This window comes from Stenella coeruleoalba (genome assembly GCF_951394435.1).
Source record: "Stenella coeruleoalba genome assembly, chromosome: 1".
In the NCBI taxonomy this organism is placed as follows: Eukaryota; Metazoa; Chordata; class Mammalia; order Artiodactyla; family Delphinidae; genus Stenella; species Stenella coeruleoalba.
Window position 1 is genome coordinate 14252831 of NC_137169.1, and position 24654 is coordinate 14277484.

Here is a 24654-nt window from a genome sequence, read left to right on the forward strand (position 1 = left end):
TGGAAGAAAAACTGCACACTCTGAGGCATACATGCTCTGTATAAGTGCCAGAGCAGGGGCTCCACCCTGAAGGAGTTCTCTGCGTCTGCAGGGCCGCCCCACCTCTGGGGGCATCACCTCCGCCTCCTTCTCTTGCATGGCGGCCAGGGCAGGGAGGGGTCCCTAGGGCTGTAGGGCAGGGCACGGGGAGAAGGGCCCTTACCTCCGGCCAGGCGCGGGAAGGTGTGGAACCGGTCCAGGTTCTGGGCCACCTGCTTCCACAGGTGTTTGAAGGTGCTAAAACCAGAGGACAGGGCAGTGACTAGGGAGCCGGGCTCAGGCACCTGAGAGGGTGAGAGGCCTGGGGGCAGGGAGTAGGCCCTGGCGGAGGAAGAGGCTGGAAAGCCCAGAGAGGAGCGCTAGGGGCAGCAGCCCCACAGGAGGCGGGCAGGGGTCACAGCGGTGCTGGCGGTGGGGATGGGGATGGGGAACCGAGCAGGTGGGAGCAGCTGGAAATGGACTGCATTCTGGGCTTACAAGGAGGGAGCAAGGGGAGGCCTGGCGGCAAGATAGTGCAGAGAAGGGCCAGGCTTTGAGGCCAGGGGATGCCGGGCTTGAGTCCTGACTCAGGCATACACGGTTGTGTGATCGTGCGACCATCGCTTAACCTCTGTGAGCCTCAAATTCCGTGCCACGTCTGGGAACTGGAAAGAACAATTCCACCTGGCAGGGCTGTTTTGCGATGGCTCTAATGTGAGTCAAGTGCTTGGGCCAGTGCTGGCTATGCTATGGCTGCCTGATGGGGGACAGGCACCACCGTGGTCTGCGAGGGGCACCACGAGCTCACGCCCAGGCTCCAGAGAACCAAAGAGGGTCCTGGGAGAGGCAGCTCAGGCCCCTACCTCCTCCCTGGGCTCCAAGTGTGACCAACCGCAGCACCACAAAACAATAAAAATGCTAATCACCAGGGAGCTGGCGACACAGTAGCTAATACTAATTTATGACTTTCCTACCTTTAAGCCCGCTGCTCATCAGAGCATGGCAAATGGGGGCCAGGCCCGCTCCACCCGCTAATAGGCAGAGACCATGGGGCCCGTGGCTGGCAGAGCGGGCCTTTTGGAAAACAGCCCTCCTCAGCAATTCTAACGCTGCCACCGCCACCCGGCAAACCTTAGCAGGGGTTGTTGTTGCAAGGGAGCCTGAGGCCAGGCAGAGAGGGCGAGAAGCCACCGCAGGTGTCCCTAGGATACCTGGAAGGCCCGGAGTGCAGACCCAACATCTCCACCCAGATGGCCCATGGGGACCTCAAACTCAAAGTGACCACCATGTGATTCATCTTCTTCCCTAGGCTCCCAGGTGCCCAGCCGTCTGGGTTGCCCACCTTGGTGAATGATGCCCACCTCCTGCCCCGAGTCTGGATGTTCCCACTGAACACCCCCAACCTTGACCCCACAGACAGGTGATCGAGTCTCCCTGATACTTCCTCACTTGAATCAGCCCACCTCACCCCGTTCCCACGACTCCACCCGAGTTTAGGCGCCCACCATCCCTCCCCGGACGTGGACGCCTCCTAACCCGTCTCCTGCTTCTACCCACTGGAGACTTGTGCTCAGAGTAGCCAGAGCGATCATCTAGATCAGAGGCTGCACACGCAGGGGCCCGGAGGGGCCGGACAGAGAATGAGCGAGGCCGTCCAGGTAGGCAGAGGCCCAGGGCCTGTCAGGACGGGGGGAACCAGAGACCTCCCACCCGCCTCCAGCCAATGGTGCCACATGGAAATGCAGGCCCAGTGGGACCCGGTTCTTAAGAGAGGCCCAGTATTTGGATTTTTACATGAAACTGTCCCAATGGTACAAGGTTGGTCCATCCCTATTAGGAGTCAAAGAACACAGAGCCACTTGCCAGGGCCAACTGGAGAGCTACCATCTGCAATCCCTGTTTGAAACAAAAGAAGTCTGATTAAGCCACGCCCCCTGCATGTAACTTTCCGTGGCTGCCATCCTCTTCAGGATAAAGTCCAGACACCCTAGCAGGCTCATGGGGCCTTATAGTCACAAGACTAAATCCCCCAAGAGGTAGGCCCTTGCCCACTCCACGTGTTCACTGCCCAGTCTTAGCACCGGCAGAGCCTGGTATACATGGGGGCTCGATCAACACCAGCTGAGTGAGTGAGTGAGTGAATGAGCAGTTGTGATCGAACCATATCCTGCCCCCACCCTCTGACCCTCGGCCCCCAGCTCCACACTCCAGCCCCACGGGACCACGTCCACAGCCCAGAGCCCAACAGCTTCAGCCTTACGCCTCTGCATATGCTGCTCCCCCTCCTAGAACGCTCTCCTCCACCTCTGCCTGGCCTACTCGTCTGCTTGGATGCCACCTCCTCCAGGAAGCCTTCCTGCCTCTCCTCCTCCAGTTTATCCCAAGCTCCCTTGTGCCCTTTCCAGAGATGGTAGTGGCATCCAAATCCATATCACTAAACAACTGTAGGCCGCTTCCAGCCTGTCACACTCCTTCCTGTCCATTGACTAGTTTGGCCTTCACGATTACTCTGCAAGGTAAGAATCATGACTACTGTCATACAGGTGAAGAAACAGGCTCAGGGAGGTGAAGTGGCTCACCCAGGGCCACACAGCACCTGACCTCTGGGCTCACAGCCCCAGCTCCCGGACAGAGGTCACGAGGTCTGGTAAGCGTCCCCAGGCCACCCTGCCCACCGCACCTCGGGGACTTACGGCACGCTGCCTGTGAAGTTGATGCCACACAGGTGCTCCGAGCTGGTGACAGTGTCCCCAAACGTGGGCCCGTCAGCTGGCACAAACTGGATGATGTTGGGGGGCAGACCGGCCTCCCGGAGGATGCGGTAGACGGCATAGCTGGCCAGCATGGCAGCGTCACTGGGCTTCCACAGGACCACGTTGCCCTGCCCGGGAGGCACAGTGATGACTCATGAGGTCAGGGGCCGCCAGCCCCGACTCCCACCCTACCCTGAAGCATGGTCATCCCTCACCTGGAGCCACCAGGACCCCATGCAGGCCAGGCTATCCCCTACCCAGCCCCATTCCTACAGGTGCCCAGGTGCTGCACACCAGGCCCTAGAAGCCCTTGTCAGTGAGCTCGCACCCTGCCCTGTCTGCTCCCACACTCTGGTTACGAAAGCCTCCCTTCCTCCGGAAGCCTGTGCCCACTGGTCCTGCCAGCACCCCTTGGGCAGGTCTGTTCTGGGTGTTTTCAACTCGCTGGGTGCTCACGGGGCGAGGCTGGGCAAGTGCTCACAGGGCTCTGTCTGCACGTGTCCTGGACGAGGGCCCGTGGGTGCCGGGTGTGTGTGCGTCTGAGTGCAGATGCACGAGGATGGCCCTGTGCACGAGCACGCTTCCAGATCACCCAGCTGCCCGACAGCTGTCAGCCCTCCTCCTGCTGTGCCCCGAGCCACCCAGGACCTCCGTGGGTAGGGCTGCATCTGCCCCATCGATTGGAAGCCTATGGCCACCTTCACCCTGATAACGACAGTGGAGCCCACCAACTTCGAGACCACCTGCCCAGAGACAGACCAAGCCCAGATCCGTACCCGTTCCGTCATTTGCTAGCCTTGCCACCTTGACAAATTAGTCGCCAGGCACAGAGCAGGCACTCAAAGGTGGGCTGTAAGTATCATCATTAGTAGCTGCCCCTGTATAACGCTAAGCCCGCGCCGGGCCAGACCTGCCTGGCGTTAGATGCGTCACAAGCGTGGCCTCCTTTGCTCCTCATGACCCTGTAATGTAAGCTTTTCTTTTACTTCCACTTTGTAGGTGAGGAAACTGCCTCAGAGGAGGGCGGGGACTTGCCTGGGGTCACCCAGACAGAGTGGGGCAAAGCTGGGACCCAGACCAGCCTCTGACCCCCAAGTCTTTTCCACAGTCCCCAGCTGCCTCCACTTTCTGTGCTTCTCCCCGCGATGAGGGCTGGGACCCCATGGGCTCTGACGTGGCCTCCTGTCTGTTGACAGGGAGTGATGACCTGTTCCTGCCACGCCCGCCTGCTGCCCACAGCTCACCATCAAGGCCGGCGCCCCCGCCAGGTTGCCGCCGATCGCAGTGAAGTTAAAGGGGGAGATGGCTGCCACGAAGCCCTGGGGAGGGAGGAGGTGGTGAGGCCAAGCCCAGGGCTTCCAGCAGCCCCCAACCCCCGCTCCACCACCTGGGGGTACCTCCAGCCCCCGGTACACCACGCTGTTGGTGCTGGGCGGCACACTGATGGGCTGCTCCCCCTCCAGCTCCACGGCAAACTTGGCGTTGAATCGGAAGAAGTCAATGAGTTCGGCCGCGGCATCGATCTCTGCTTGGATCACCGTCTTCCCCTGTGAGGCGGGAGGGCCGGGGGGTCAGTGGTGGAGGACGTGCCTCCCAATAGCCCTCTTCTGACACTCACTGGACCCTGAGCCCATGGTGACACTGGGTTGCAGGTGCATTTGGGCCAAGAACCAGGAGACCTGAGGACTGTAAACATTTCCTTAGACTGTCTGTTTCTCCTGACAGCGAACGTGAGCCGTGAGGAAAGGACTCTGGGCAGCAAGAATCGGGCTTTCTCGGGTCGGGGGGCCCCTCCTTGGGTCACTGGCAGCTGCTAACCCTGCTCAGGACGCACAGCAGGGGAAGCTGAGCTAAGGCACACTGCCTCCTGCTCTGCGTGGCCACCATGCGTCCTACAAGCTCCTGAGTCTTAAATCAAATAAAAAGGCACTTTCACCTGGTCTTGGAGTGTGTGCGCCTCTTTCTGCCCAGCTGTGGCTCACCTGGGACACTCTGGAGCCCGACACCCAACCCAGGGGCTCTGCTGAATCAGGAGACACTTAGCCAGCCGGGTGTGGAGCTGTCATACCAGCTCCGTGCAGCAGAGGGCGCTCTCACTACATGATGGCGAACCGGAAGAGCGCTGGGGTCACCCAAACCCCCTAAGGCGAAATTAACCCTCTCTCAACTGCTAATGCCACTCCCTGGCTCAACATGCATTCAACTCAAAAAACATCTATCAGGCTCTTCTGTGACTCCAGGAAGACACGGTGCAAGACGCAGAAAGACAGAGAACACTAGCATGTGATTACAATGCCCAAAAAACTTGTAAAGGGGAAACAAACACAAAGTAAGTCATTACACCCCAATGGAATCTGAGCTATAACCGACAGAGGAACAGCATGTTGGGGAAGGGGGGCGGGCACAGAGGTAGGACAGATCGTTATGAACTAAGAAGGTTCTAGAAGCCTCACAGAGGAGGCGCTATCTGGGCTAGACCTTGACAGTTAAGAGTTCATGAGGCAGAGAAGACAGGGAGCATTGCAGGCAGGGGACCCGGGGCAGAGGCAGGAGATGGGATGCTTGAGGTGTCCAGGAGCCTTGCTAGGTCCAGGCTGGTGACATCATGGGCGGGATGGCCTGGCAGGAAAGGGCAGAGTGGCTGGTGAGCTGGACAGAGGTGGGAATGGAAGGGCTCTGGGGGCTGGCTCAGGACTTGGGACGTGACCCTCAGCCAGAGAGAGATCTCGGTGGTTCATAAGGCTAGAGTGACCTGCTGGAGGTGTCACAGAAACCGCTCTGAGGGCTGCAGAGGTCTGATGGAGCCTGGAGGACTGCGTAGGGCAACTGTCAGTCCAGGCAAAGCACGACAAGGGCCTGGCCCAGGGCGGGGACAGAAGTGGATGGGAGGGGCCGTTTCCAGAGTAGGACACGCAAAGCATAGTTCAATCCACCTTGTCTACAAAGTATATAGGTCTGTCCCCTCTCCGAGGCCTGGTCCCTCAAGGACACCTCCTGGGCTCCTGCACGCAGAGCAGGTCTGGACACCCAGAAGTCACTCAGCTGATGCCTGCTGAATTGGATGGGGTACGACTGCCTCCCCTACATCCCCAGTTGTGCCAGTGGGCATCTCACCTGTCCCACCATGGTCTTGGCCAGGACCTCTGCCCTGCGCGGCCCGCTGAGCATATCTGCTGCCTTTAGGAAGACCTGGGCCCGGTCTGCAACAGGCTTCAGGTCCCACTCTTTCCTGGCGGCCAAGGCGGCCTCGATGGCTCTGTGAAGCAGGGCCTGATGAAGAGGGAAAGGTTGGGGGCTTCCTCCTGCAGCAGGAAGGGTCCCAGAGGAGCGAGGGAGGGAGGAGAGATCTGGAGGTCACTCTTCACCCAGGGAAGACCCCTGGCTCCCTCGGCCCTCAGTCCCCTCCCCCTACAGCGGCAGACGCCATGTCCCATGGCCAGCTGGGCTGCCCCAGGCTCCGAGCCTGCCCTGCTACAGTCTGGAGGAGTCCGAGGGGCCTGCCAGGTAGGGCAACATGCCAAGGACTTGCTCCATTCTCTCTCGTGGTTTCATCAGGGCCTCCTCTTACTCCTGGGGCCTGGTGCTCCTGAACCCGCTGTCCAGAGCCTCCAGCCCTTGAGGTCCGGGCCTGACCTTGCCCTTGCCAGGCCAGAACTGCAGCCAGAGACAGACACCTGCCACTGGCATCCCAGCTGCCAACTGCCCTCATCACCACGTGACACCAGCGCCTTGACCCCATGGCCTCTCACTGGCCCTCCCTGATGCCAATTCTCTGCCTGGCTTCCCATCCACGATGCCTCCAATTTCCCTGACTCAGCCTTCCAGAACGCCCTCCCCCTCCCTAAATCAGGGTAGTCTCACAAGGGGCATGTGCACGGATGTCCCAGCCCTGGCCAAGGCAGCTCTCATTAGGCGCAAGGTAACCCCGGCACGCCTGGCCCAGTCAAAGACACATGCCCGGGGACGCCCTCAGTGGCAGCCGCCCCCCGGACGCCCCCACCCTCCATGGCCCGAGAGGGGAGCAGTGACTGACCTCTACCGCCATGGCAGCAACTAACCGGACAAGACGGGGTAGCACCCCAACCCCAAAGTCACCAGGGACTCACCTTGTCTGCATAGCAGAACTTGGCCACCTTGTGTCCATGGTTAAAGGGCTGAAAGAAGAGAGAAGAGTGAGGTCGCTGTCCAGGAGGGAGGTGCCAGGGCAGGTGGGGATGGAGCTGGGCTCAGAGCTGGAATTCCAGGCCACTTGCTCTCTGCCCTCCAATCCCCATGATGCCTTCTCCAATCGCCCAGGCCCACGCTGACCTCTCCACCTTGAGAGTTACAGGGGCAGCTGCTGTTTGATGAGCTCTGGAAGGTTCACGGTGCAGGAGAAAGGTATAAACAGAACAGTCTTTGAGGGAAAGCATGGACGTTTGGGTCAGACATAGGTTCGAATCCCAGCTCTGCCCCCTACTAGCTGTGCAGCTTTCTGTAAGCTGACTTTCCTTCTCCAAGTCTCCCCATCAGGGAAAGCACGGAGAGGAGGACCCAATGGGGTCACAGGGGAAAAGTCCTCCAACATAGCTCCTGCCCTTACACCTGGGTCTGGCGTGAGGCTCGGTGGTGGGCTGTCACCACGGGAGGCCCTAGGCGATGCACTGCGTTGTGAAACACTCAGGATTTCTGCCACCCCCCAAGGCCCTAAGGGAACAGAGCAACTGCTTCTCGAGGCCCGTGCTTGGGACCCAGATTAACTCGTCTAAAAGGGATGAAACCCCAACAGACGTTTACAAACAACCCGGCAGTGCTGAATGTCAGCCTGGGCAACAAGGTGGGGGAAACACCACTTCTTTCCCGACCTATTTTTTACACCATAATTATCAGCACTTTCGCCACCTATAAGTCTTCCAATGGACTGTTTAGGGCCTTCCTGTCTAATAAGGCAGCCGCTAGTCACACATGCCTACTGGAACTTCAACTCACGTGGCACAAGCCAGGTTTCATGTGGTCAATAACCACGTGGGGCCGGTGGCTGCCGAAGAGGACAGAGCAGATTCAGAACATTTCCACCATCATCTCAGAACGTTCTACTGGGCAGCACTGGTCTGGTCTGAGTGCAAAGTGGCCTCCCCGGCATGGTCACCTGTATCCTGTCTATACCTGAGATTGGCCTGTGAGCCTCAGGGGCCGAGAAGCTGGGGACCCGGGCCCTTCTATTCAGCACATCCAATCCCAGTGGACTGCGGACACCCCAAGTCAGCAATACATCCCGGTAACAGAGCTCCTGCCCTCACGCCGCCACGGCCTCAAATGCCAGGGCTGCAAGGATGACACGTGGCCAGGTCAGTGAGGTGGTATGGGAAACGAAAACCGGAAGTGCCCACCAGGGGGTTATCAAAATCCCAGTGTCTGGAAAAATACTCAGGTGCTGCAGTGGCCATGGAGGCCGGCAGAGCTGCAGGTGAGGTCGGGCTCTGGGCGGTTACAGAGACCAGGTGAGCGAGACCGTGGGAGCCGCTCTGGGCTGACACCTGGCACACACCCGTGCAGACCTGCAGAGCCTGCAGACCCCAGGCTGTGCTGACACTCCAAGTGTGGGCCCTCTGGTTGCGGATCCAGCTGCAGGGGCTCTAGGATGCCTCTGTGGGTGACCCCTGCCCCAGGCCATCTTCGGAACCGTCAGAGTAGGGGCCCTGGGCCCGCCCCCTTAACCCTGAACATGCTGCTCAGGGCTCCATCTGGACAGATGTGTGCTCAGCCCATTTGCAAAAGGGCCAGCCCTTCACTCCCCTAAATCAGAGACCTGTGAGTTTCCTGATCCGTCCAAAGCACATGCCAGTTCCTGGCTTCATAAACTCCAAACAGGTGGGTTTCTTAGGCCAACGTCATCATGGGGCTTGGAGCCCACCTTCCCACCCTAGCCCACCGTTAGCCCCTAAACCGCCTTGTGGAGAAATCCATCAGGAATAACGGAAGATACTGTGTGGACCCCTCAGGATCTTTCCTGCCTGCGGACAGGACTCAGTGATATCACAAAACCCTACATGGCACCTGCGTGAGAACTGGGGTGGGTTAGCAGAAAGTCTCTTGACAAGGTAGTGAACAACTTCCAGTGGTTAAAAACAGTTCTGCCTCTCACTTCTTTTTAACTAGCTCTTTTTTTTTTTTTTTTTTTTTTTTTTTTTTTTTTTTTGCGGTATGCGGGCCTCTCACCGTTGTGGCCTCTCCCGTTGAGAAGGCTCAGCGGCCATGGCTCACGGGCCCAGCCGCTCCGCGGCATGTGGGATCTTCCCGGACTGGGGCACGAACCCGCATCCCCTGCATCGGCAGGCGGACTCTCAACCACTGCGCCACCAGGGAAGCCCTTAACTAGCTCTTTTTTACATGAACTAGCTGCAGGCCCCTGGTTAAGGAACACTGATAGTTACTGTCAAAGCTAACATTAGTCAGTTTCCCGCACGCAGAGGCACCAAGTGTTTGACACGGATTAATCCGTTGAACCCTGACGACATCCCTCCGTGGCGTGATTGTTGCCCCATTTTACATATGAGAAAGCTGAGGCACAGAGAGGTCAAGCAGCTCCAAGATACATAACCAGCAAGTGGGCAGAAAGGGGCCTCCTCACGGTGACTAGGGTGGGATGCAGCTGGGTCTTAGGAAGATCCGAGAGGCCCAGCCTGAAAACCCTGGGGCTCCTTCTCCTTTGCCTCTGCTCCTCTGAGAGTTGGTGTCCTGCATCTTTCAACAGACCCGCTTCCTTAGTTTCTCTCATCCTCTGTGGGGAGGTGTTCAATGCCCTCCCCACAGCTCCCAGCCCCGCAAAGAAAGATGCTTGTGGCTGGTTCCAAGTTTCCAGGGCAGGTAATTCCGACTGGCCCAGCTGGGGTCAGGTGCCCATCCCTGGACCCAGCATCCCTCAGGTAGCAGCACCACACGACTTCAAAGGCTGCCCTGGCTCACCGCATGGGGGCAGGCGAGGAGCTCATCAATTTGAGCAGACACGGCCCCCCCAGACGCCCACTGCGCCTCTCTACCTCGCATGGAACCCTCAGTGCTTTGTTCCAAGCTGTTCCCCGGCCTCCCAGGCCACCCACCTGCTGTGGGCTCCTCCTCATCCTGGCCCTCCACCCACCTTCCCATCCCAGCTCCCTGGCTGCCCAGGGGAACCAGGCCCTCCAAACATCTATGTTCAGACTCACTTCTTCTGTCAAGCCCATACTCCTAATCCCTCCTCTGTCCTGAAATCAGAAAGCATTCCAGCAAGCAATGGGCTTTTCCGGAAGGTCTCACCCTCCTTAACCCCCTCCAATGGCTCCCTGGGCTCTTGGAAGAGGCTCTTAACCACAGCCAACAAGAACCACACGTGGGACTTCCCTGGTAGCACAGTGGTTAAGAATCCGCCTGCCAATGCCGGGGACACGGGTTCGGGCCCTGGTCCGGGAAGATCCCACATGCCGTGGAGCAACTAAGCCCGTGCGCCACAACTACTGAGCCTGCGCTCTGGAGCCCGCAAGCCACAACTACTGAGCCTGCGTGCTGCAACTACTGAAGCCCACGCACTGCAACTGCTGAAGCCCGCGAGCCTAGAGCCCGTGCTCTGCAACAAGAGAAGCCACCACAGTGAGAAGCCCGCGCACTGCAACAGAGTAGTCCCCGTTCACTGACTCACTGACGCAGCCAAAAATAAACACATAAATAAATAAATAAAAGAACCACACCCGAATCCTCTGGCCCCACCGGCTTCCTCTCTGTTCTGCAGCTCACCCAGCCCCCTCCTGACTCTGCACCCACAGACCCCTCTGCTGGCGATGAGTCCCCAGCCCATCTTCATCCCTGGGGTTCAACTCAGATGTCACCTCCTCAGAGAGGCCTGTGGACCACCTCGTCTTACGTGGCCTCGCATCTCCAGCCCATCACCTGTGCCTTCCACAGCCCCTCTCACATCTGGAATTGTTTGTTTCTTTGCTGACATGTACACCAATCTCACTCTCCCCTAGGTCAGCACCATGAGGGCAGAGCCATGTGCCATGCTCACTGCTGTGTCCCAGCCCTAGGTCTGGGGCTGAGGAGGCTTGGATGGATGAATGGATGGATGGGTGGGTTTTATTATCATGATTTACAAGTACCCCTCCTAGAAAGAGCTAAAGTCAGCCTTTTGGAAACTGTTTTCCAACTTCAAACAGGTTTCTAGCTAATAATGCCACAGAGTAAACCACTTCGTTTACATACCGCGGCATTTATTTTGCAACTGGTTCCATTTGCACAAAGCTGGAAACTCCCTATGTATCCATAACATCAAAACGTATATATAGGGCTTCTCTGGCGGCCCAGTGGCTGAGAATCCGCCTGCCAATACAGGGGACACGGGTTCGATCCCTGGTCTGGGAAGATCCCACATGCCACGGAGCAATTAAGCCCATGCGCCACAACTACTGAGCCTGCGCTCTAGAGCCTGTGAGCCACAACTACTGAGCCCGCGTGTCGCAACTACTGAAGCCCACGCACCTAGAGCCCATGCTCCGCAACAAGAGAAGCCACCGCAGTGAGAAGACTGCACCGCAAAGAAGAGTAGCCCCCGCTCGCTGCAACTAGAGGAAGCCTGTGTGCAGCAACAAAGACACAAAACAGCCAAAAATAAATTAATTAATTAAAAAAAAAACAACGTATATATGTGTGTACACACACAAAGACACACATACACTTCCCTTTTGTTCATAGCCAAGGTGCCTATTTGCTTTAAGCCTTTCTGGGCTAAAACTGTCATGACCATAACAAGGGATAAAAAGGGATGGGGTGGTGCCTCTGCCTGGGGTTGGAGCAGACCCAGGGGTTCACCCTCAGGCCACCTTGTAGGGAAGCACCACAGACTTCCATTCAGCCGTGAGTCCTGGTCAAGATCCCCAGCTGTCACCAAAGAATGTCACTCTCACTCTTGAACAGACTGGCAGCAGTAGGGGTGCCATTTCTTAACTGTCAAGCCAGACTAGATGCCTCCCAGCGACTTGCTAGGAAAGGCAGGCTGTCTTATCGCTGTCCCATTATCCAGCAAAATCCCCGCGGAGAGAAAGACTTAAGGAGAATGCAGGAGGGACACGCAGACCAGCTACTGCTCTGGCCGGGGCTCTGAGAGGCCTGCCAGGGCCAGAGAGGCAAGAGGGATGAGTGGAGAGGGCTGGGCTGGGGACTGGAGCCGCTAGAGGGTCACCCCACATGCGGGCTCAGAGGAAGGCCACTTGTGTGGCCACATCTTCCTTCTCTCAAGAGAAACCAGACATTTGAATTTGTACATGAAATCGCCCCATGTTTAGGTTTTGGAAACAAAGCTACCAGCTATCGATTTGCAGCCTGAGCTCTGGATGGAAAGCCCACCCCAGCAGTGGCCATGGGGCCTGCAGGGCGACCTCTGGGCATCCTCAGGCACTGGGCTTTGGTGACATCCTCAGCCCACACGACAGTGTGTGAGAAGCAGCCCCACGAAACATCCGTGCGTGACGTGTGACTCTTGCGGGGATCTGTCACGTCACTGTGTCCTTCTGACACTTTCAGGAGAAATTCCTCTCTGGGCCCAGCAGCAGAAATGGCTGGGCTTCTCCAACCACAGTGGGGGATTTATTTCAGGAACACTCTGACTAGGGCAAATGATGTGTTTTCCTCTCCACTGGAGACCAGGAGGCCTAAAGGCAAGTCTGTGGCCATCTCCAGCAAGTGCCTAGGGCCTCAGGATTTTGTGACCAGCAGGTCACAGCAAGAATATTATCTTGCTGCCATGTACTAATTAACACTCTGCTTTGAAATCCCCTTTAGACAAAGTCAGGGTGTGAATGAATTCACTTGAATCAAAATCAAGGGGATATGGTTCTGGGGAAACTGCATCCATCATCCCTGTTCCGTATCTAACTGTGCCACCCCAGGAGGGTCACTGATTGTCTCTGAGCTTCTCCCCTGATCTGCAAAATGGGCAGCTAACCTCCTGCTCTTCCAGCCTCCAAGGGGGTTGGCAGGGACTGAGGGAGGAGCTTGTGCAGAGGGGACAGGGTCTCAACAGATGTGTCTGTGGTTGGAGTCTGGGCTCCAACAGGAGGGCTTCTAGGAGGAGGTGACACCTGGCCACGCCCTGGGTGCTTACCTTTGCTGAGCTCATTGTCAGCTAGACCACTGGTTCCCAAATACAGACCAGGACTTTGGTGACTGTCTTTCTTTGGAAGGATTATCTTTTTTTTTTTTTTTTAAGTATAGTTGATTTACAATATTGTGTTAGTTTCAGGTGTACAGCAAAGTGATTCAGTTATACATTTTTTTTTCAGGTTATTTTCCATTACAGGCTATTACAAGGTATCGAATATTGTTCCCTGTGTTAGACAGTGAATCCTTGCTGCTTATCTACTGTATATATAGTAGTGTGTACCTGTTGACGGAAGGATTCTCTTTGATTCTGACATTCTACCCTTGCTTCCTACTCCCTAGGCTGGTGAGCGGGTCAACTTTTCCAAAGCGATGGCAAAGCTGGGGACAGCTGCTGTTTTTAACTTCTTGGCAGGTGCAATGTTGGCACCTTTTACGAGAGTCCCCTAAGACTGCCTTTGGAAGTTTTATACCGGTGCACGGAATTCAAAATCTTGCAGGGACTCTAAGTCCTTTTGGAGGCAGAGACCCCATGTTGCATGCTTATGTGCTGCCCGAGACAGACCCCAGATTCAGGGGAGAGGCTGAGCCCTGCCCGCCCACTGGACTTACAGACACCTGGTACCGCACGTCCGAAGTCCACACCTCCTCGTCCCCCACCACGCACGGGATGGCTTCCGTCCGGCCCTTCAGCTCCTTCAAGGCCTGGGGAGAGGAGGAGAGGTCAGATGAGCACTTCCTTCGCCTCTACTCCCCGCCTAAAACACCGATGCAGAGTCTGCCAAGGCGGATGCCCAGGAAGGAATGGAAATGAGGAGGGGGCTGGGCGGGGTCTGTGGTCAGAGACGCTGTGATTGCTCCCCAGGGGCGGGGGCAGACTCGGCTCCCACACTGTCACTTCCTGTCCTGTAGGAAGGTAAGGCCAGTGTTGCCAGGTTTTCCCATTAGAGAAAAGATTTAAAAACCCGTGTCTGAAATCTCACAATTTTAGAACACTGGCAATTAACGGGAGCTTTTTTTTTTTTGGCCACACCTTGCGGCTTTGCGGCTTGTGGGATCTTAGCTCCCCGACCAGGGACTGAACACACGCCCTCATCAGTGAAGGCGCAGAGTCCTAACCACTGGACTGCCAGGGAATTCCCGGGAAAATGTGTTTAAGCATAAAATATCTGTGGACTTATGACCCCTGACCTGGCACCCCAAAGAGACCCAGGTTGCCACCCTGCTGCTCCTAGGTCCCCCACCCCCCTCCAGATGCACAGCTCTCCCCAGATTCCCAGTTTCCTCCCGTGGCTGGGAGCAGAGGCAGGAGGGCGTGGGTGGCTGTCGGCAAGGAGAGGTATCATGGGGGCTGCTGAAGGCCGTCTCTGCCCCAGGCCCTACACCACTGGGTGCCCCCCACCCTCCCATTACCTTCTGCAGTGCCTCTCGCTCAGGGCTGCCCTGCGTGAATGCCAAGACGGGCTCATTGGCCACCTTCAGGGAGGAGACGTGCTTCCAACACAGCCTGGGGAGCGAGGGTGGGGGACAGAGGTGGACAGGTCAGCAGCGGCCACCACCAGCCCCAGCCCTTCTGTCTCTGACAGGGGGTCCTAGGTTGGCCCAGCATCTTGAAATCCAGGGCAACTATAGAACTGGGGGACAAGAACCAGCCTTGGGATCCAAAACCCAAGTTCAAGTCCAGATCCTGTCACTTTGTGTCCTCGGGCATGTGACCTGCCTCCTCTGAGCCTATTTCTCCACCTATCAAGTGAGAATCATCATAGAAACTCACACGGTTGCCTGAAGTTTTTTTTGTTTTCTTTTCTTTTGTTTTGTTTTGTTTCCCGGCCGCACTGCCCATCACGTGGGATCTTAGTTCTGCGACCCGGGGTTGAACCTGTGCCCCCTGCAATGGAAGCGCAGAGTCCTAACCACTGGACCGCCAGAGAAGTCCCTGGTTGCCTGAAGTTTAAGTTCATAGGTGCAAAACCATGGCCTCGCGTTTTGCACATAGAGAAGTCTTATTCTCCCTGTATTTCCCCACAATGCAGACTTTCTTCCAAACAGACCCGAGTTACTTCTTTCTCTCAGCAGGCAAGTCAGAGCATTCCAGAGCTCGGTCTCATCAGAATGTGAAACAGCTGAGACTCCCTTGGCACAAAGAGCTGAGCTCCGGGTGGGCAAGAAGCGCCAAGAGGTGGGCCGTGAACTTGGAGGAGTACTCTGAGCTCGGTTCACAGACACAGGGAGAGCTGCTGTTGGGGTATGGGCTCTGATTCCTGGGTACTGAGCTCCAAGAACTTGTTCTGCAGACGCCATTCAACCTTAACCTGTATGACCTCACTGATTAATGCCCACCAGTGGCCTCCACCCCTAATGTGTCTGGAGGTCCCAGGGTGGGAGGACAGGTGGGTAAGAATCAGTCATTCCACTCACGGAGGTAGAGAACAGACTTGTGGTTGCCAAGGGGGGAGGGGGTTGAGGGAGGGATGCAGTGGGAGGTTGGGAGTAGATGTGAGCTACCGTACGGATATACGGATAAACAATAGCAAGGTCCTACTGTAGAGCACAGGGAACTATATTCAATATCCCGTGATAAACCATAATGGAAAAGAATATTTAAGAAAAGAAAGTATATATATGTATAACTGAATCACTTTGCTGTACAGCAGAAATTAACACAACGCTCTAAATCAACAATACTTCAATTAAAAAATTTTTTTGTTCATGAAGAATTATTGTTCACAAGTGGTCCCAAATAAGCCACACAGTATTCTATTGTCTTAATACTGGTGAAAATGGTATATAAACAAATAACATACACTTAAATGAAAAGAGTTGTACGTACAGCCTTAAAATTTTTCAAAAACAAAACAAAAGAGTCAGGCATTCCAGAGCTGGAGGAACCCCAGTGGTGGGACTTCCCCTCCAGGCCTCAGTTTCCCCATCTGTAAATGAGGACAACAGTGAGGACAAAGCCCACCTAGGGCACAGGGGGCACATGAGATTTGATAACACCATCGTGGCATCCCAAGGGCCTCGCCAGTGGCACGGTGACAGAAATCAGGTAATTTTGATCCTATAAGTAAAAAGACTAGATCAAGATCAAGAGAAACCTGGATTTGAATCCAGAAAAACCCAGATCTATCTCCCCTGGTGTCAACACCCCACGGGGAGCACCCGTGGGTGGACGAGTCGGATAACTGGTCGCCGAGGTAGGGAGGACACACACCTGGGGGACCATAGGACCTCCAGAGATGAAGGTGTTGGAAAGAACCTGTCATAGGATTTGGGTTATAGAGGGGTAATTTGGGGAGGGTTAAGGAAGCTGGGGCTGGCTCTGGATCAGGAAGCTCGGCAATTCTGCGGTGGGGTGAAAGAGTAGCAGTTCCTCACTTGGCGAGGCGGGGGATGCCTGGTACTTTGGGGGTGGCATGGTGACCTCTGTGCTTAGACAAAACTATAGAGGGCCTGTTCTGTCCACTTCATCATGGCCTCCGGTGACCTTGTCTGAGGCTGGGTTTCTGCGAGGTTGTTTATGCCCAAGAGATCCAAACACAACGGCTACGAGTACTGGGCACTTTTTTTTCTTACTCACTGAGACCGGGTCTGGGGGCTCAAAGACCCAGCCTGGGAGGCCAGGAGGAAGGACACAAAACCAGGGGCCGTGAGGGCAGATCCTTCATTGATTCTACAAGGTTACTGGGCACCTGCTCCGTCTCTGGAGACAACAGCGGTGACCAAGACAGCAAGGCCTGTGGTTGCACGCAGCTGACCTCCAGTGGGGGACGCGGGTAAGAAAGGAACACAGCGGTGACCAAGGGGACAGGAAAATGAGGAACGGGAAGGGCAAGGCTGCTTCAGCGGGGGTGGTCAGGGAGGGCCTCTTGGAGGAGACGACCTCCGTCAGAGACCTGAAGAAGGTCTGAAAAGAGCTGGAAAGAGCGTTCCAGACAGAGGGACAAGCAAGGGGAAAGGCCCAGAACAGGGAGCATGAGTCAGGAAGAGCAGAAAGGGGCCTGTGCAGCAGAAGGGGAGGGAACAGACGGGGTGGGGGTGGGGGCGCGGGGCCGGGTGCCCAGGAGGGCAAACTGAGCCTTGGGGCTTTCTCCTGCCCCTCCCTCCAGGTACACCCCAGCCCTACCCACCACACCCAAGGAAGCCAGCAAGCCTCAGGCCCCACCCTTCCCCAAACAGAGGAAGAAATGTGAGGCTCCTTCGCCCTCTGTGGAGCTGTGTGACCTTCAGCTGGATTCCTCGGTATAACACGGAGACACCCATCTCCTGGGGTTATTCTGGAGATCTGAAGAAATAATAATGCAAAGCTACACGTGTGCCCAAAACCTGAAAATCCACTCGGCCCCCTTCCACCTACTGCGGTGGGGAAGAATGCAGAGGCCAGAAAATGTCAGCGGCCACAGGTCTCAACAGCCCGGCAGGAAAGGGGAGGGTGGTGTCTACTCCTCCACCCCCCACCACCTGGAAGGTTCCAGATGCCTCTCTCTGGGCCTCAGTAGCAGCGCACCATCACAAAGCAGTGCATCAGATATCACCTGGTCCTCTTCAAGCCAGGAGAGAGCCCCTGCGTGCTGGGCTGGGAGCCAGAAGCGGGGCCACCCAAGCCCCCTCTTGACCCCAAGTCCTGGCGGGTGTGAAAAGCAAAGGCTCTGGAAGCAGAGAGAGCCCGGATGGACCCCCACACCTGCTCGAGACCTCAGCACATTATTACAAACTCCGCAGGCCTCTGTTTCCTCACCTGAAGAATGGGTGACACCATGTTCCGCACAGGGTCACTGTAAGGATGACAAGCCTTGCCTCTCCTCACCCTTCCTGCTCTTAGGTTTTCCTAAGAAACTGTAAAGGTCTTCCAGAATGTTTACTCCACCAGGCCAGGCTTTCAAAGGCAAAATGGTTCCCAGACACCCCCGAGGATCAGGGGCTGGCCTGGGGGCTCAGCAAACACTGCTGGAATAAACGTAGCCCCGTGTCCCACCAGGGCAGAAGTTCAAAAGGTAGCAGCTACCAGCCCTCCTTTCCCTGTTCCCTGCCAAGCAACGTCAGAACCAGAAATCCTACAGGTCTCCCCCGACCTTCCCCAGGGCAGAGGTCCACTGTGACCTCAGGATCACATGCCCCCGTGGCTTTCTCTCTGCCTGGAAAGTCTCCAGGCCCCGGCCCCGCTGTCCATCAGTCTGAACGTAGCTTAGGGAACAGAGACTAGTTCAAAGATCAGCCTGAGTCAACTAGAGCCAAAAATAATCCAAGGATGCCTGACAAACTTTCTTTTTTTTTTTTTTTTTTGGCTCATGTGCCCTTTGGGATAACATGAGCACCCTTCCACTGGCTCAGGGAAAGGCAGCGTGAACCACTTGCAGGACTTGGGGCCTCTACAAGGATCTGCGAGGCCCTTCTAGGCAGGACTGTATTCCCATTCATTCATTCGTTCAGTCAGTCAGCACAGATCTATCCCCCATGGCAAGGATGCAGAGATAGCTCAGATGAGGTCAAACAGCTCACCCAAACCATGTGTTCATCACACCTGGCAGGTGCCTGGCTCTGGGACACAGAGGTGAATCCAATCCAACCTTCTTAGGGCAGCTCTCAGCCCTCCCGCTTCAGGAAAGAAGCATACGGCAGAGTCTGAATTTGACTCAGTTTCCCCTAACAACCCGGGGTGCCCCTTCTGCTCACCTGAGGACTTCACGGCCTGGGCCTGAGACCCCAGCTGCCCCTCCTCACCCTCGGCAGGTACCAGGATCTGAGCTAAAAAGGCTGCAACACCAAAACGTAGGCTGCAACACCAAAACATAGCCTGCAGTGGGTGAAATTTAGAACCTGCAAGCTCTGAAATTTACAAAGGGGAAAACTGAGGGGGCTGCTGCCAGGGGCTGAGCTCCCAGGCCACCCCTCGGCCTCCACCCTGGTCCAAGGCACCATCAGCTTTTGCCTGGACAACTACAACAGTCATTCCGGCTCCATTGACTCCAAGCTCCTCTCAAAACTGCTGGAATAAACTTAGTCCTGCGTCCCACCCAGGGCAGAAGGTCAAAAGGTAGCAGCTACTGGTTTTCATAGTCTTAACATGAAAACATGATCAACGCAGAGAGACGGAGGGTAAGTGCTCGGCTCGTAACTTAGTGGCTTCCCATTTTCTTCTACAATAAAGAATCAGAATCCTGGGACTTCCCTGGCGGTCCCGTGGTTAGGACCCCGCGCTTCCATTGCAGGGGGCACAGGTTCAATCCCTAGCCCGGGAACTAAGATCCCGCATGCCACGTGGCACGGCCAAAAAAAGAAAAGAATCAGAATCCTTACTGAGGGCTCCAGACTCATTTCCCATCACCCCCCACCCCCTCCCACCTCATCTGCTGCAATCCTGCCACCCTGGTCTCCCCACTCCACCCCACCCCCATCTCCCTCTGCAGGGAATACCAGCCTCACCCTGCCTGGATGGGACCCCTATCAGATCATCTCACAGGTGACCACCCTCATTACAGAGCTCTGATTGTCTGTGCTCCCACACTGCCCAGACCACAGTAAGCATATGAAAAATACCTTTAAAACAATTAACACACAAGTGGACACCAGGCCCCCAGGACGGACGGGACTCCCAGGCAATGTTCTTTTGCTGGATGCAGGTCCCCAGCGGCTGGGGTCAGGGCAGCCAAGGCCAAGGAGAGGACTAGAAAGGAAATTGCCTTTGCTTCATTCAGCTTCCAGGCTGTTATCTGGGACCTGATAAGACCAATTCTCCTTATCACTGAGATAAGGCACCAGTGATGGAGGTGAGCTGAGAGAAAGTACAGAGCCCAGGGCAGGGCCAGAAGGGAGGGGCCTGAAGCCCAGGCTGAGGAAAACTTCAAAGAACTTTTCTGAAGCATTTACGGCATGCCTCTGGCATAGTGCTAAGTGATGAGCGCATTGAATCCACCCTACAAATATATTACCCTGCAAACTCTTATTACACCTATTGTACAGGGAGGACGCTGAGGTTCAGAGATTAAGGGCTCATGGTCACAGCTGGTGGAGTGACGGTGCAGGATCGGAAGCCAGGTTCCCTCACTTAGGAGACACGCTTTGGCAGAGCATGGGGAGCATCTCAGACACCTCTGGCCTGCTGATGGGACAGGTTCATCCTCCTAACCGCCCAGCTGGCACCTCCTCTCTTCCCATTGGAGCAAAGAGGCCACCCTGAGATGGGGAGGGAAGCTCAGGGCTTTCACTGCATAACAATGCCCGCTAGTGGGGGAAGGGATCAAAATAATGCTTGAAGCAACACATTACGTGTTCTAGGTGCTGGCCACTCTTCAAAGTGGTTTTCGCATATGAATTCGTTTATTCTCCAAGACCATTCCACTATTATCTTTCTTTTCCACGCGGGAACAAGAGGCAGCACAGAGAGGTCGAGCAACCTGCCCAGGGCCACACAGCTGCTAAGAGGTAGAGCCAGGATCCACCCCGGGCTGTCCTGTGGGCCATTCCAACAGCAACTGTTCGGCACCTGCTGTGTGCCGAACCAGGTGCTGGGCACCGGAAGCCAAGTTCCCCAGGGTCCGTGTGCTGGTGCCGACTGCTGCCTGAGTGGGGATTCTGACACCTTTAGAAGCAAGTAGTATGATCATTGTAGGTTCTACTTATTCTTTTACTCAACTTATTCACAGAGCGCACAGAGTCCCAGGCCCCCACCAAGCCACTTGTCACGTCATCTCTAACCCTTGTGCTCCATGCCTGTTAATAGGATTATTCCCATTTTACAGACAGGGCATTGAAGGGCCAAAGGAGAGCTGCCTTGGCACGGCCACAAAGTGCTGGGTGAGCATGCGCTCACCAGGGGAGGACATTCCAGGCAAGAGGCACTGCCCTGGCCACCGCTTGGAGGAGTGAAAGGGCAGAGTCTGTCCAGGGAATGGTGGGAGGTACCAGGCCCCCGCCCTGCACAGCCTCTGCCCATCCCAGGGGTGGGCAGGCTGGGACAAGCACTGGGGGGTTTTGAAATGGGGAAAATTAGACAGGCTGGTGGGCTGAGAGGGGTCCAAAGTTACCAGGATTTCTGCAGGGGAATTCCAGCCCGCAAGCCCCCTGACACTGGGGGGGTGCTGAACTGGAGTCACCTCTGGACCCCGGCACCCAGCGAGGTCTGATACAAGAGTATGTAAGGGACAAAAATTAACATTTATTGTAAGCTTCCTATGAGCCCGGGTTAGTTCTTTTTTTTTTTTTTTTTTTTTTTTGCAGTACGCAGGCCTCTCGCTGTTGTGGCCTCTCCCGTTGCAGAGCACAGCCTCCGGAAGTGCGGGCTCAGCGGCCGTGGCTCACGGGCCCAGCCGCTCCGTGGCATGTGGGATCTTCCCGGACCGGGGCACGAACCTGTGTCCCCTGCATCGGCAGGCGGACTCTCTCAACCACTGCGCCACCAGGGAAGCCCCCCGGGTTAGTTCTTTTATTTATTAAATTTATATATAAATGTGCATCTTGGCTGTTTCCAAAGAGAATTTGCAGAGGACACCCATGAAAAAGTTAATGAAATAGAGAAAAGGGCAGGCAGGTCAGGGCCAAAGGAGACAAAAGGCAATCAATTGGGAGGTCTGGTGTTTACCAGCTTAAGGCCTTGGACAAGTTTTCCTTAACTTCCACAGGCCTCAGCCGTTTAATCCGTGAAGTGGGGATAGTAACACCCACATCATAGGTTGCTGAGGAGCTAAGTAACATCATCCACGTAAAAGGTAAATGGTAGCCGGTAGTGACCATTCCTGGGCCATCCGTAAAGGCCAGGTGTTTGTCATGATTGTCTCCCAGACTGGTTGTGATAAATCTCTGTTGGCAAGTAAGGAATCACGTGATCGTTCTTTCATTCACCAAACGTTTGCTGAGGGTTACCAGGTGGCAGTCACAGTTCTAGGCCCTGGGGACATATAATAAGGTAGAGAAGTCTCAAGTGAAAAAGCAAGCTACAAAAATGGATTTGCAGGGGAGCCCATTTTTATGTTATTTTTCTAAAGCATATATACTCCTGGAATATTAAAAGGCTAGTAATCAAAGTGACAGCAGTGGTTACCTCTGTGTGGTGAGCTGCCAGGCAATTTTTTGTAACCCTTTTTTGCTTTATCTGTACTTTGTACAATGGACACCTACTAATTCAATAAAAAGAAAATGTACAATCAAGAGTATGTTTAAAAATTGGTTGAGATTCCTGGCACTCCAGGCAGAAAGGGAAACACTAGAGAACAGCACCCATCCCAGTTCCCCAAGAGATGGTTTTTCTCAGCTTCATGTACAGGACACTGAGCGATATCACTAAACATGTTCTGAAGCTGTCTCTCCGTACATGCAGACACGGCATGCCACAGGAGTGTTCTAAGTATCTGTCGACTAAATGAACAAGTGACCAAACACCGAAACTGTTCTTCTAGAACCATGGCTCTCAACTAGGAGTGATTTTGCCCCCCAGGTGACAGCTGGCAATGTCTGGAGACATTATTTTGTTGTCACGACTGGGGGATGCCCTGGCATCTGGTGGGTGGAGGCCAGAGACGCTGCTAAACACCCTGCAATGCATAGGGCAGCTCCCACAGCAAAGCATTATCAGACTCAAATGTTAATACTGCCGAGGTGGGAAACCCGGTCTGGGGCAGCGGGCCAGCTGCTGTATCTGAAGAAGTAACCTGAACTGGCAGATCTGGTTGCAAAACGCTTTCTCGGATTGCAAAATGCTTTTTCTCCGCTCAGGAGGCTTTGTAATTAAGAGCATGAGTCTGGAGTCAGACTGACTGCGATTTTAGTCTCACATTTGTCTGAACAGGCAGATAAGTTTCCCATCTGTAAAATGGTAATAATACAGGGCTTATCTGCACAATCAGGCCTATGGTACTTGATTGCTTGATAGCTATTGCTGTTATGAGCTTTTTTTTTTTTTTTTTCAGAATAGGGATTTCTTTCTACCAGATATTAGAGGGGTTTTTGTGTTTTTTTAATGTTTAAGGCTTTCTTCCCCATTACACTGAAAACTCTTGGAAGGCTCCCATCCACGTGTAAATCCCCTGGGTACACCCCCCCACCCCCACCCCCACCCCCCCGCCGGCCCGCAGCGTTTAGCAAAGCACGTGCACACGGCAGGTACTCAGTAAACAGGTAAATCTATGTGGCTTCCATCTAGGGTCTGAGAGGGATGGTCTCAGAGTGCAGGGAGAGGCCTGCAAACAGGACCACGCTGAGGGTGTAGTGAGCATGGCCCCCGTCCTCAGTTTGGAAAAAGAGCCCTTCCTGGCCATGTCCTCTTCCCTGTCCCACTCCCCCACAGAGAATACACAGCAGCGCTGGGACTCATCCATGCCCAGGGCACCCCTGCACCATCCCTTAGGACACTGATTAACTCAGAAAGGGCATAGCTCAGCAGGCGAGACGTAACTGGTGAGTCCTAGAGGTCAGGCAAACACTGGGGGCAGGGGCTGCCCAGCTCTGAAAGGGAGATGGACAGAAACACGGGTCCATAGGGGTGCAGCCTCACCAGACTGTGAGCCCCTCTGGGGCAGGATCTGTGTGCTACCTACCTTCTCCACCAAGCCCAGAGGCAGAAAGGGGCTCTGAGAACATTTGTCGCTGAGTGGGCAAGGGTCCAGGAACCCAACTCCACAGTGCGGGGGTTTGCAAATCTGGGTTTGCAGGGCAGCTCCGCTCTGAAACTGCACCTTGGTGTCTTCATCTGTAATTTGGAATAACAGCTACCCCCGGGAGAAGTTTAAATAAGCGTGATAATGATGGTCATGATTAATAGTAACTGGGCACTGCCTATGTGCCAGGCACTGTTCAACGCACTTTACATGTAGCAACTTATTTAATCATCACAATAAGGCACATACCCCAAGTGCGTAGCACAGGTTTGGCACGTTCTACGCACTCCGTAAGTATTATTATTCCACCTATCAGAAGAAAGGGGTCCTTTTCTCTGCCCAACACAACTTTTAAAAAGGGGAAGGAGAAAAGAGAGAAATAGAAATGCCGGTAGACAGAAGAGAGGGAAGACCCAGGGAGGGTCCTGAATGTGAGACCGAGGGTGGGGAGGTGAGAAGCGGGGTGTGCTAAAAATAGAGGTGCCCTGGGAGGAAGGCACTGCACTCCGGCGGTGGGCAAATTTCGAAGATCCAGCATCAGGAGAAGGAGAAGTGATTAAGCGGCTAATTCTAAGCGTGGGAGCCAACAGGGCACCGAGACACCCCCACCCCGCAGCAGGATTCGGGAAGGGGGTCCCCCTAGCTGAAGGAAGAACTTTGGGAGACGAGGGTATAGCAATGGGAGGAAGGCCTGCGTGGGGGTCGGGCGGCATCAGAGGAAGTGACCCCCGGCGGAGGGGAGCCCCTAGGAAACCCGGCGAGGGTCTGGCAGGGAGGGAGTCCGGCTCGGGGGCGAGGGAGCGCCCAACGACTCCCGGGACCCCGGGGCAGCAGGCGCCGCGAGGGGCCTCCCCAGGCCTGGTACTCACTCACCCGGCAGCCCTCCACGGGCGAGTCAGCAGGGCGCGGCGGAGTGCGGGCGGCGACAGCAGCAGCATCTTGAGCTTTCGGCACTGCTGTTTGCTGGACCGTTCGCCCCCAGAGCGGCTCTACTGCGCTGCCCCGCCCTGAGCGTACCACCTCGGCTGGTGGGGGGAACACGTCACCCCATCCGTCCTCCAAGCCAGGCTCAACCGAAACGCCTCTGTATTTACCTTCTGCTAATAAAATAATTACCTTTTTAGGGCATGATAAAGGACGTTATGTGACATAGGGCAAAATTGCCCGAAAGAGAAGCCTTGAAATGT

At 55.4% G+C, this 24654-nt stretch overlaps 1 protein-coding gene across 1 annotated transcript in view; it reads right to left on the reverse strand.

The window, feature by feature from the left end:
• The window catches only part of ALDH4A1 (aldehyde dehydrogenase 4 family member A1), a 32645-nt gene extending 8191 nt beyond the window's left edge, over positions 1-24454 (reverse strand). The window contains exons 1-9 of the mRNA XM_079931228.1: positions 24341-24454; positions 14292-14385; positions 13491-13583; positions 6878-6925; positions 5886-6041; positions 4169-4318; positions 4016-4090; positions 2712-2899; positions 203-276 (exon numbers count right to left, since the gene is read on the reverse strand). Coding sequence (XP_079787354.1) covers positions 203-276; positions 2712-2899; positions 4016-4090; positions 4169-4318; positions 5886-6041; positions 6878-6925; positions 13491-13583; positions 14292-14385; positions 24341-24405 — 943 coding nt within the window. The 5' untranslated portion in view covers positions 24406-24454. The remainder of the gene's footprint in view (positions 1-202; positions 277-2711; positions 2900-4015; positions 4091-4168; positions 4319-5885; positions 6042-6877; positions 6926-13490; positions 13584-14291; positions 14386-24340) is intronic.
• Positions 24455-24654: the final 200 nt, after the last annotated feature.